The sequence below is a fragment of the Sinocyclocheilus rhinocerous genome, unplaced genomic scaffold, assembly GCF_001515625.1.
Source record: "Sinocyclocheilus rhinocerous isolate Xijiao unplaced genomic scaffold, SAMN03320098_v1.1 scaffold4820, whole genome shotgun sequence".
In the NCBI taxonomy this organism is placed as follows: domain Eukaryota; kingdom Metazoa; phylum Chordata; class Actinopteri; order Cypriniformes; family Cyprinidae; genus Sinocyclocheilus; species Sinocyclocheilus rhinocerous.
The window spans coordinates 198758-210237 of record NW_015639763.1 but is presented as its reverse complement, the minus strand read 5'-3'; the positions used below and the strand labels follow the sequence as shown (position 1 = coordinate 210237).

The window sequence follows — 11480 nt, the reverse complement described above, 5'->3', positions numbered from 1 at the left end:
CTTCAGTGTCACATGATCCGTCAGAAATCATTCTAATATGATGATTTGCTACTCAAGAAACATTTCTTATTATTATCAATGTTGAAAACAGTGTTGTGTTTATTCATTTTGGAAACTGTGATACATTTTTTTCAGGATTCTTTGATGAACAGAAACTTCAAAAGAACAGCATTTCATCTTTTGTAACACTATAAATGTCTTTACTGTCACATTTGATAAATTTAATGGATCACTGCTCAATAAAAGTATAAATTTTTTTAATTAAAAAAAAATTGCTGACACGAAGGTATAGACAGTCTGGGCATGGGTGCATAACTACTTGCAAAAAACCTACTTCAGTATTTTATTGGTTTGATCAATATTAGAAAATTCCCTCACAGAGCTCCACTGGATATGTAGGCTTTGTTCACTCAAATTAAATTTACCTTTAAAATCTGATCTTTGGGAGTGACTGCCTGCACCATCATTTTGTAAATGATGAAATACGATTCATTTGTTTAGACAGTGCTGTCTGAACATCTCTGGCGCATCTTGTTGGTTGGTTGTTACAGCAGTGATGTAGGCATCAGCAAGATGTCAAGAGACTTTCTGATACACAACTGAGAGTCGTGGGAAGAGAAGACTGAATCTCTATCATGACATCTTTGTTGTAGTGATGAACTTACAAGGTGTATAAGATTACAAGTGACATTTTATGCATATACTGTGTCCAAAACTGCTGACTTGTTCACTCATTTACTACAAACTACTGTACATTGTGGAAGTCGCACAGTAAACTGAATAAAAATGTGTGTACTCGGGCACAGACAATACTGTACACCTTAAGTGATGTTATATACATGTCATATCCCAAAAAACACAAACTGCACACATTCAAATAATTTGATTTTAAATCAGATTTTAAACTATGGAAACTAATTTCACTTTGGTAAATAATAATTATGAGGCAATTATGACATAAAAAGTCATAATTATGCCATAAAAGTTATCTAATTTCAACAGTCAATTATGACTGTCATATATTGTAATATTTATCAGAAATGGGCTTCCATACAAAACATTTTTATTTTTCACTGCTTGTACCTTTACATGAACATGTCTCAAAGACTTGGTGAGGGCAGCTGTCCTGATTCTCCAGCACTTGTATGACCACAGCCTGTGAGCGAGCCTGACGGCCCACCGTCTCAAAACTACGTCCTTCCAGACACGTCAGCTGACAGGAACTCCACTGCGACCACTCTGTGAGGTGACAGTCTCCTGTAGATGACAAATCACATATCACAACTTCAGTTCTACAGTAAATGAACACCATGAGAATTGAATACTTATCAAGGAATTCCAACGGTAAAAAAAAAAAAAAAAAAAAAAAAAGAAGGAATGCTATACCATAAATCCAAATTTGCTGAAGTGTGAAAAGTATGAATACTGGTATGTACTTTGAAGCATGTGGTAAGTACAAGATTATTGGGATATATTACCGCAACATAAAACAACAGACCTTTGTCATATACTGCTAGTCAGTTTTGTTATTGTTAACTAAAACTACTGTAATACTATTTTCCTTGATTAAAATAAATCTGAAATAAATTAAAAATTATACTAGAAATGTTGCCTTCACATCTAAATGAAATACAAATAAAGCTAAACAGAAATATAAAAAAAAACTATCAAAAAATAATAAAAATGTCCAAAGCACAAAATTACTAAAACTAAGTAAAATAAAATGACAACTGAAAATATAAAAAACGGGCAAATTCAAAATAAATAAATACTACAATAATATAAAAACAATACTAAATTAAAACTGTTGCTAGCGTTAACAGCTTGATAAATTATTACACTAAAAACTCTAAGATTCATGTATTTAAACTTATTATATGGCTCTCTGGAATACTTGATTCTGATTGGTCAGTCGCAACATAATGCCGAATATTGAAGTTCTTATAATCTTTAAGATAATAAACAAGACTTCAAAACACTTTCTTCTCACATAACATTTTATTTCCTTGTCTTTATTTTTGTAGTGAAAAGCTGTTATTAGTGATATGACTGCACACTATGCCTTAAATGTCTCTTGTCTGAACTTTGTCTAGACTCAAAGCCATTTGTGAAGCTTTGCGTTTAAAGAGCTAATAAAATATTTCAACTCAAATCAATATTCTGATTATTTACTTATGCGGTGAGCAGCTTCGTGTTGGGGTCCTGATCAGGGTCAGGGTTTATTCTGCATAACAACTGGCTGGATGTACATTATCCCTTACTTAAAAATTACAGATTTAAAATGACAAATACTTACAAAAACTTAAAGCAGATTTGGTCTTACATTTGTCTGCCACTTGTCTGTATAGTAACAGAAAAGCCTGTAGTGAAAGTTTTTATAATAATAATAATACTAATAGAAAAAGAATGAAAATAAAAATAAAAGTATGCACATTCCTAACATGCATTTTTTTTTTTTTACTTTTACTTGCAGGCCAACTAGATTGATCTGATCCTCAGTCATAGAACTGAATGCATGACAAAGTCTTCAGATACATTTAACGCTTCCTTAGCTGAAGGTCATACATCACTGGCCCTCCTAATCCCTCAGAGCAGAGGCCGATTCACAGCGAAAGCCGCCCCCACCTGCGCATGCTAGCACTAGCTCTTCAGCCATGACGTCCTTTTGATTCTGCAGCCAGGATGGCTATTAGAGACAATCTGTGCACCCAGGCATCTCATTATCCATCATCTTCATGAAGCCAGTCTATTTTCATCCCTCACTGGAGCTGCCGAAACATATAATACAGCGACGCACACCATATGCCACCCTCTCTAACTCACTCATTTCTTTAGACTCTCTCTTTTTTGTCTCTACCTTTCTGACTCTAGCATCTTACTTCCCCTCTCCTCCCAGCATATGTTCATCCCTGAGAGCATGCAGCACATTTACAAAATGAAGAGAGGCACAGAAGTAAGGCTAACACAAGTCAACGATAGCCTGAAGGTGAAATGTATTCACAGGTTAAAAAAAGTGGGACAAGTCGACAAACTTTCATTTCATTTCACTGAACATGACAGATATTAATTCCTAGGACAGTTCTACTACTTGATCAACATCCTCCACTGGTTATGAAACAATAAATCATGTTAAATGAATAAAGAGCATCAGTGCACAAAAATGTAAACACAACAGGTAAAAGAAATGTTGTACCTGGACAGGGGACGAAACACGGCTGCTGCAGTTCCTGCTCGCTTTCCTTTCTCACGCGGTCTCCACACTTCTCGTCCTCTACCGTTTTCGAAGGATAAGGGCTGTCCGGCCAGTCTGACCAGTGCAGCACACACGTCAGGTTCCTCTCCCTCGTGCCATCTCCACATTCTGCCCCCTGCACAAAACCACACGGCCACCTCATTAATCTGGACGAGCCTTGAGCAGTGAGGCAGAGGAGCTTATTACATTGACACCTCTCTCTGAATGACTGACAGCTGGAAGTGAAACATGCTAGGGCATTTCTCATGAATTGTGTGACCTGATCACACAGCTGAGGTTTCAACCATTACAGCAAAAACTGTTATCAGCCTTTTTGTCTTACTTGCCAGTAAAACTATCTAAACATCCTAAAAAGCAATGTTTCATAAGATATTTGTTTTGAGAGACCTTTTGTAATTATCTATTTGTTGATCAATTTAATTTTAAATTAATAATTTTAAAGTTGCTTTTGTTTAGTTGCATGTATAAATCTTACAAACTTTTGTGAGATTTATACTTAACATAAGGGGGAAAACAATTACAGCTTAAAGGGATAGTTCAACCAAAAACCATTTACTCAACCTCAAGTTGTTCCAAACCTGAGTTTCTTTTGTTGAACACAAAAGAAGATATTTTAAAGAACGTTGGGGACCAAACAGCTGATGGTAGCCACTGACTTCACAGTAATTTTTCCTATACTACAAAAGTCAATAGCTACCATCAACTGTTTGGTTACCAACATTCTTGAAAATAAAGGGTGAGTTGATTTTCATTTTCATTTTAGGCTGAACTATCCCTTTAATGCCTTGAATTCTTATCATAAACAAATTTTGCCTAAAGATAAAGTTTGTAAGACTTTTGTCAAAATACATTCTATTAACCCAGTTTATTGTTCATTGACTACTGTAAGTATTAGAGGTGTCACGATAAATTGATCTCTGGAATCGATTCTGAGTTTAATTTTTAACAGCAGATGGCGCTCTAGCAGTGTTGCCAAGTCCGCGGATTTGGCTACTTTATCACTGTTGCTGCGGGTTGTTTTTCATGTCCGTGGGTTAAAGCGACCCCGATAACGTGATATTTAGCCCCTGGAGTGCGATTTTTACTGGGGGAACCCCGCCAAAAACTTGTATTTTACCCCCCGGAATGCGATTTTTAACGGGGAGCCCCCCTCAAAATGCGATTGGGCTAGTTTTGAATAGTAATTGGATGGGTTTTGTTGTGAAAACCTGGCAACCCTGCACTCTAGGCTAGTTCTAGGCTAGTTTTTAACCGCACACTCAAATGCTCACAAAGAAGAGTGTTTGCGCGTTCAACTGAGTAATTTAAGTGGTTAAATGTACTTGCACCTCGGTATTTATGCTAGTATGACGCAAGATTAATGTAAACACAGCCCACTGTGAACACTCTTGTAATTCGCTTCAACCTTTTCGAACTTTATGAATGATTATTTTAAGTTCAAGTGGTGTGTGTAAGGAACTGGAAGAAAGCAAAGTACGGCTGTTTCTAAAGCACGTAATGACATCTGCTGTTAAAAAACTAAGCTCAGAATCAATTCAAGAGAGAATCGTGATTCATTCGGAAAAATCGCAGAATCGATCCATGAATCGATTTATCGTGACACCTCTAGTAAGTATGCCCTTCATAGGTTTATCTCCCCCCAAAAAAGTGTAAACATTGAGCCTCCCGCACCATCAAAACGGTAAGAGCGGTTTGTTCAGATTTGTTAATCTCCTTCCAGCTCAGCCAATAGCACGAGTTTGGAGTGTGGCTACTGTGACAGGCTGAGCCAGAGGGTGTTTAGCTGGTGTGGGACCTAGTGATGTGTTGTTCGCGAACGAGCCGGCTCTAAGAGCCGATTCTTTGTAGCAAATGAGAAGAGCCGACTCCCGTCGGGGAGAGCCGAATCTTCAGCCGGAGCCTTCTATTTTAGCCCAATTTAGCAATTGTGAATGGTTTGTGTGTTGGTAAGCAATTTTTTATTCAATGTTTTCATAAAAGCCTTATTTTTATGCAGTTTTTCGTTACAAAAAATAAATAAATACACATGCAGCTAATCACATGGGAAGACAGACTAGGAGCATACCATTATGTGGAAGAAGGAAGGGGGACACTAGTGATGGGAAGTCCGGCTCTTTTCAAAGATTCGGCTGTTTTGGCTCGGCTCCCTTAGAAGAGCCGGCTCTTACGGCTCCCAAATGGCTCTTCATTTAGTATCACTCGGAGCCTTCTATTTTAGCCCAAATTAGCAATTGTGAATGTTTTGTGTTTTGGTAAGCAATTGGTAAGCAATTTTTTTTTAAATGTTTTTATAATAACCTTATTTTTATGCATTTTTTCATTACAAAAAAATACAGTTACTATTATTTAACATTTTAATAAAACTTTAATGGAACAATTGAACACAGAACCACAGCAAACAAATCAAATAAATAAAAGCAAATGTCTTAACGTTAAGACACTTTAGTCTTTAGAGCAGGTTGGCATTCAGAAATATCAGATGTCTCAGCTTGGGTGTGCTGATGCGATTTCTCCTCTCTGTGATTATTTGTCCTGTTTTTGAGAAAACTCTCTCTGAGGGGAGGATAGACTAGGATCATACCATTATGTGAAAGAAGGAAGGGGGACACACGCTCTGAAGATAGCGAGTGTAGTGGTAAAGACCACGTACACAGAGCGACAGAGAGAGGTGGGGGATCCGGATTTAAACGCAAGCACGTTGGTTAAGGTAGGAAGACACTGCATTGTTGCAACATTGGTCCCCTCAGAGAAAGTCTTCTCAAAAACAGGACAAATAATCACAGAGAGGAGAAATCGCATCAGCACACCCAAGCTGAGGCATCTGATATTTCTGAATGCCAACCTGCACTAAAGACTAAAGTGTCTTAATGTTAAGACTTTTGCCTTTATTTATTTGATTTGTTTGCTGTGGTTCTGCGTTCAATTGTTCAATTAAAGTTTTATTAAAATGTTGAATAATAGTAACTGTATTTTTTGTACAGTTACTATTGAAGAGCCATTTGGGAGCCTTAAGGGCCGGCTCTTCTAAGGGAGCCGAGCCAAAAGAGCCAAATCTTTGAAAAGAGCCGGACTTCCCATCAGTGGGATCACAGCTGACACGTGTCATGTAAAAGAACTTCAGATACGGTTACAGAAGTGCAATGTTTGGGTTTCAAATGAGACAATGAACTTGCACTGTTTCTTCTCGACAGGTAAGCTAAACCTACATTTTGTCACATGTTGGCTCTTTACTGTCAAGCCCCAGATAAAATAGTAAGATATTTTAAGAATAAGAATCATTGTAAGGGCACAATGAGTGTATTGGAATTTGCAAAGGTTGCATGGAAATATGCTTTTATTTTCACTAGGTGACACTATTAGTTCAGAACTGCATTAAAATAATAAAAATACTGATTAAGAAAAACACTTTTTGCAGTGTTGTTTTCACTTACAACACTTTTTCTTCACACTTCCATGAAGTTTACGGAGCGTTTAACCTCAAAATCACGTTTCTTCTTGTTGTCATTGCATGTGTTACACATTTTGTTTTCCCTTCAAACATAATTTGCCTGGCAAATGTTAACTATGCAAATCACATCTTTTCAGATATGTGGTTTAGCATGTCTCTAGAAATGTATGTAATGACACAAACCACAACTACTGTAAAAAGGGAAGCTGCATTTCCACAGATGTCACACATATCACAGAAATGTGATAATGTTTATGAATATGAAAGTGTCCATCACACCATGCACCAAAGAAAGCACATAAATGCATGTTAAAAGTGTGCAACGTTTCTTTTGTTCATATTGTGAGGAGGACAGCTTTTGATCTGGGCAAGCACGACTCCAGGGACGTGCGCAAAACCCCGAGACATACAATTAAAATCCTTCTCAGATACAAAAGAGAAAGGAGAGAAAAGCAGAAGAGAGGAGATGAAAATCTGAACTCTGCCACTGTTCTCCTCTAATGATAAGACCGTGGATCGCAGCATGATTTCAATCAGCAGTTACCTCACGTCTCAATGACACAAAGTCCCTCTCTCACACACAAACTCGACATGTGCGCATGCAATTTCTACAAAATTCAATTAAAGAACTCGAGTGTTGTGCCAGTACCAGATAGACATGCCAGGCGGCTGGTCTCAACACCACTTGGTCATACGATACATGGATTGAATGCCCTCAGGTTAGGTGATATGCAATAACCAGTAACTGCAGAATACATGCATATCCAATTATTTTTGCCCAGGATCTACCTCCACTGTGCAGGGAGACCAATCGCTCAGAAGCCACGTGTAGCAGGGGCTGATGGGACAGGGTTTGGTCTGGGAAAGCTGAGAGGCGCAGGGGCGTCCCTCCTCATGAGCTTGCTGAAGCACGCTGCGAGAGCGAGTCATAACACCTGCAACAGAGACGCACGTGAAGAGACATCTGTGAATGCAATGCACTGTATGAAAATTTGGCAAACGGCAGAGGAAGGGCTAAAAATACATAAAGCCTGCATTAGTGCGTACTCCAGCAGCTTGGGACAATGCTGTGGATTAATGTATTATTCAGAACTATATATTGTATAGTTGCAATATTTATCAACTGTACAATTCAGGAATAGACAGAAACAGACATCTGAGATGGCACATTTTAGAGACCAGCATGGATTTCATGTTGGTCCAGGCCAGATTAAGCATGTTTAAAACTAATCTAAACAAAGGCAGAAATAAATTATTTAATATTTATTGCGTGAAATAGTGTATTTGTTAGAAGTTAGGGTATTTGCTTTTCAAAGAGATAACAGTACCAGTAAATTTCATTTGTAAACTGAATTTTTTTGTGTGTCATTCCCAGTCAAATTGTGAAAATATTAAATTAATTATTTAGGACACATAAAATGATATATATGCAGTTAGACTTCTCAAAACAAAAGAGTTCACCAGTTTATTCCAAAAATATTGCAAAAAATTAAATATATGAAGCTCATTTTTAGGCGTATTATTATATGTATTAAAAGAGACAAATAATATTGCCTTTTTATTTGAACAGCAACATATTTAGTCATGTCTAGAATGTTTTTAATACCATTAGGATATATAAACATTAATGATCTATAATAATTTACAGGTCACAAACTTATAATTAGGAAATATTGTAAGTGTAGCATAGTTCTACAAATTAATTAACTGATTAATGAACAATTAAACTCTCTGTGGTGGACAACAAGCTGTAGCTGCATAAAACACTTTCACAAAAGAATGCTATTAAACCCAATTCAAAAATTGAGATGTGGTGAGAATTTTCTTAATTTTCAGAAAAAAATAACAAATGACTCCTTCTGTGATGTCCATATGTCCACGGTTGGACATTGTTAATGAACAAATAAATAAACTACTGACAAAAGTGTGTTTTTCTACAAATCAACAGGCCCAAAACTGTCCATAGGTGAAGAAACACCAGTAAACACAAATGAGATTTGAGAGTAACACAAGATTTTGAGTGATTAATGACTTTAATTTCTTTGCTCCTCACACACATCTATTATATGACTTCAGAAGACTTGGTAATCTACACAGCGCACAAAGATACTTATTTGCTCTTTTCGGAGCTTGCCAGCTCTTGGTCGTCGTTCACTTTCAATTTATGGAAAAGAACAGCTTGGGCATTTTGCAAAACATCTACTTTCACGTTCCACAGAAGAACGAATGACATGAGGATGAGTAAATGTAGGGATATATAGAAGGTCACTGTATATAGCAGCTCTAGGCCTGCCTAACTCATTAGTGTTAACTAGAACAGGATGTCTCAAACATGCAAACTGACATCATTGAAGCTTAAACCAAGCTTTTTGGAAGAATACAATTTTGGGGCCATCACTCTTTTCACCCAACTTTCTAAAGAAAAAAAAAAGGGAAAATATAGACCCTTTATCAATGTACATCTGAACTGACAGAGTGACCGTGCCTCTGAACTAAATTGCACTCCAGTGAGTTTGACTGTAAAGAGCCCTCCTTCCAGTCGAGCATTAAACATTTAACAACAAGAAAAAAAAAATGAAATTATATTCACAGCACAACATAACTGCTCATCAAATTCATGTTTTGTGCTGCTTTCAAGAGCCGCCTCTACAGCTGGCCGCTTCAAGAACGTCATTCATTAAAACAGAAGCACTCCGGTCAGATGAGGAAGCCCTTAAAATGATGTGATTTGACATAGGAAATATCTCTACTTGATCCTGTAGGGAGATGGAGGAGGGTTGGGGAGGAATAGAGAGAAATGAGGGCTAGAATGAAGAAAGAAAAAAGGGAAAAGCACAGAGTTCTTTGGGTCTCCTGAGCTCCACTTCCAAATGCATTAAAACTCTGTGTGTATATATACAACACCTAATGAACCCCAAACTCTCGGTCTCAGGCGAGGTGCGCAAGAGACAACACTGCTTTGACACAGACAAAAAATTCACTTTTTCCAGCCAGCACAGCTTGCGTTTATTTCTACGCCTGTGTATGTAACTGAAAACACGCTGAGAACTTCCTGTTTGCATTGCCTGAAGAACTCCCTTTGGATTTAAAAAGTAAACTGCCTGGCTGAGATAGGAAGCTGATGGCTGAATGAAAATTAATGAAGATTGTGCTGAACGTGTCTAATTAAGAGAAAAACAAGCTGAACTCCTAAGGAGCTGGGTCATTTGAACCATAGGGACCCGGGCTGCTCTTAAGGCTAGTAATTAGCACATTTTATATTGCATGAAGCAATAACACCGTTCCATCAGGCAAACAGGCCAACAAACTCGGAATTAACAATTGCAATTTTGAGAACACTAATGGGTAAAATAAATATTTCCCTTTGACTGATAAATCATTCGGCGTGTTCAGGAAACCAAGGGTTTCATAACCCAGAGTCATTAACCTGTAAGCCGATCCTTAAATATGATTCATGACATAACATCCATAATTAAAAAGGGATTCCGACATGGCATGTTAATGAATGCAAAGTAAATGCGCACCACCTGATAGTGTGAGCCTAGAGCAAGCCGAGTGTTTATCTCCATGGAACCTGAGTGCACAGGTTTGTGGGTTAGGTTGCATGCAAATGAAAATGTGTCAGCTGCACAGGAACGTTAAATATTATTGCGAACTGCAATTTGCAAGCATGTTTCTCCCTGATCCTTCTAAATACTGCTGATTGCTCCTCAAAACTGAAATGATTGCTATGTTGGGCTTCCACCTTTAGAAGGATTCGTGACTTCGTCAAATTTACTGTACATATGCAGTTTTGAGAATTGAAGTCTGTATGTTTTTGAGTCAGGGTAACTGTCAGGGAAGGGAAACAATATTTATGAAAAGCTGTTTTTTTTTTTTAAAGGAGGTTCTTATGTTCACAACGTAAGCATTTAAAAAAAATCAAAAACACAATAAAACCAGTAATTTTTGAAATACTACAGTTAAAAATAACTGTTTTCTATTTTAATATATTTAAAAATGCAATTTATTCCTGTGAATAAAAAGTAACAATGGAAATTTTAGTATAAATAGAAACTTCAAAAGAACAATAATAAATTACTTAATTGTTTCATCAATTTAATTAATCAATTTCTAGATGAATAAAAGTATCTTTATCAAATATATAAATAAATAAATAAATAAAGTAAAATAAAGTTTTACATTTTAAATAGTAGTAAAATTAAACCCAATCAAGTTTACACACAACAATATTTAATAGTGGCTAAAAAGAAAACAATGCAAAGTAAATATTTCCATAAAACACTTTTTTTTTTTATTCAAAAGTGATTGCATAATGGCGATGGTATAGTGTAGGCCACTCACTTGAAGATGTTCAGGCTAGAGCCCTGCACGGGCCTCAAATATAGGCCCTAGCCCGGCTGTGTCCGACAGCTTATCAGAATTACCGGACCGAGTCCGACCCGAGCCCGTCTTTTTTTTTCCCTTCTCCCAAAACAGCTTATACTACTGTTTCAACTATATTAAAATAGTTCAGTTTTGCATGTAATGGCAAAGTGATTATATTTCGTTTCGTTTTTAACCTAGATAAATGTGCGCTATATCCAATAGTTTGTGCAGAGAGTGCAAGCTAAAGCGCTTTGCAGGACATGGAGGCCCCAGCGCAATCACTTGCATTTTTTTCAGTGGATACGCCGTCATTTTTACTCATAAAGGTAAGAGTAATACATCATTCGTAACTGTAAAGGGTCTACTTTTATTTGTGTGCACTCACAATATCAACAAAACGTTGTGCTTTTA

The 11480-nt window shown here is 37.0% G+C and overlaps 1 protein-coding gene across 1 annotated transcript in view; it reads right to left on the bottom strand.

Moving 5' to 3' along the window:
• thsd7ba (thrombospondin, type I, domain containing 7Ba) overlaps window positions 1-11480 on the bottom strand; it is a 203199-nt gene that overhangs the window by 8479 nt on the left and 183240 nt on the right. The window contains exons 23-25 of the mRNA XM_016567351.1: window positions 7491-7636; window positions 3194-3368; window positions 1084-1257 (exon numbers count right to left, since the gene is read on the bottom strand). Of these exons, the coding sequence (XP_016422837.1) occupies window positions 1084-1257; window positions 3194-3368; window positions 7491-7636 (495 nt within the window). The remainder of the gene's footprint in view (window positions 1-1083; window positions 1258-3193; window positions 3369-7490; window positions 7637-11480) is intronic.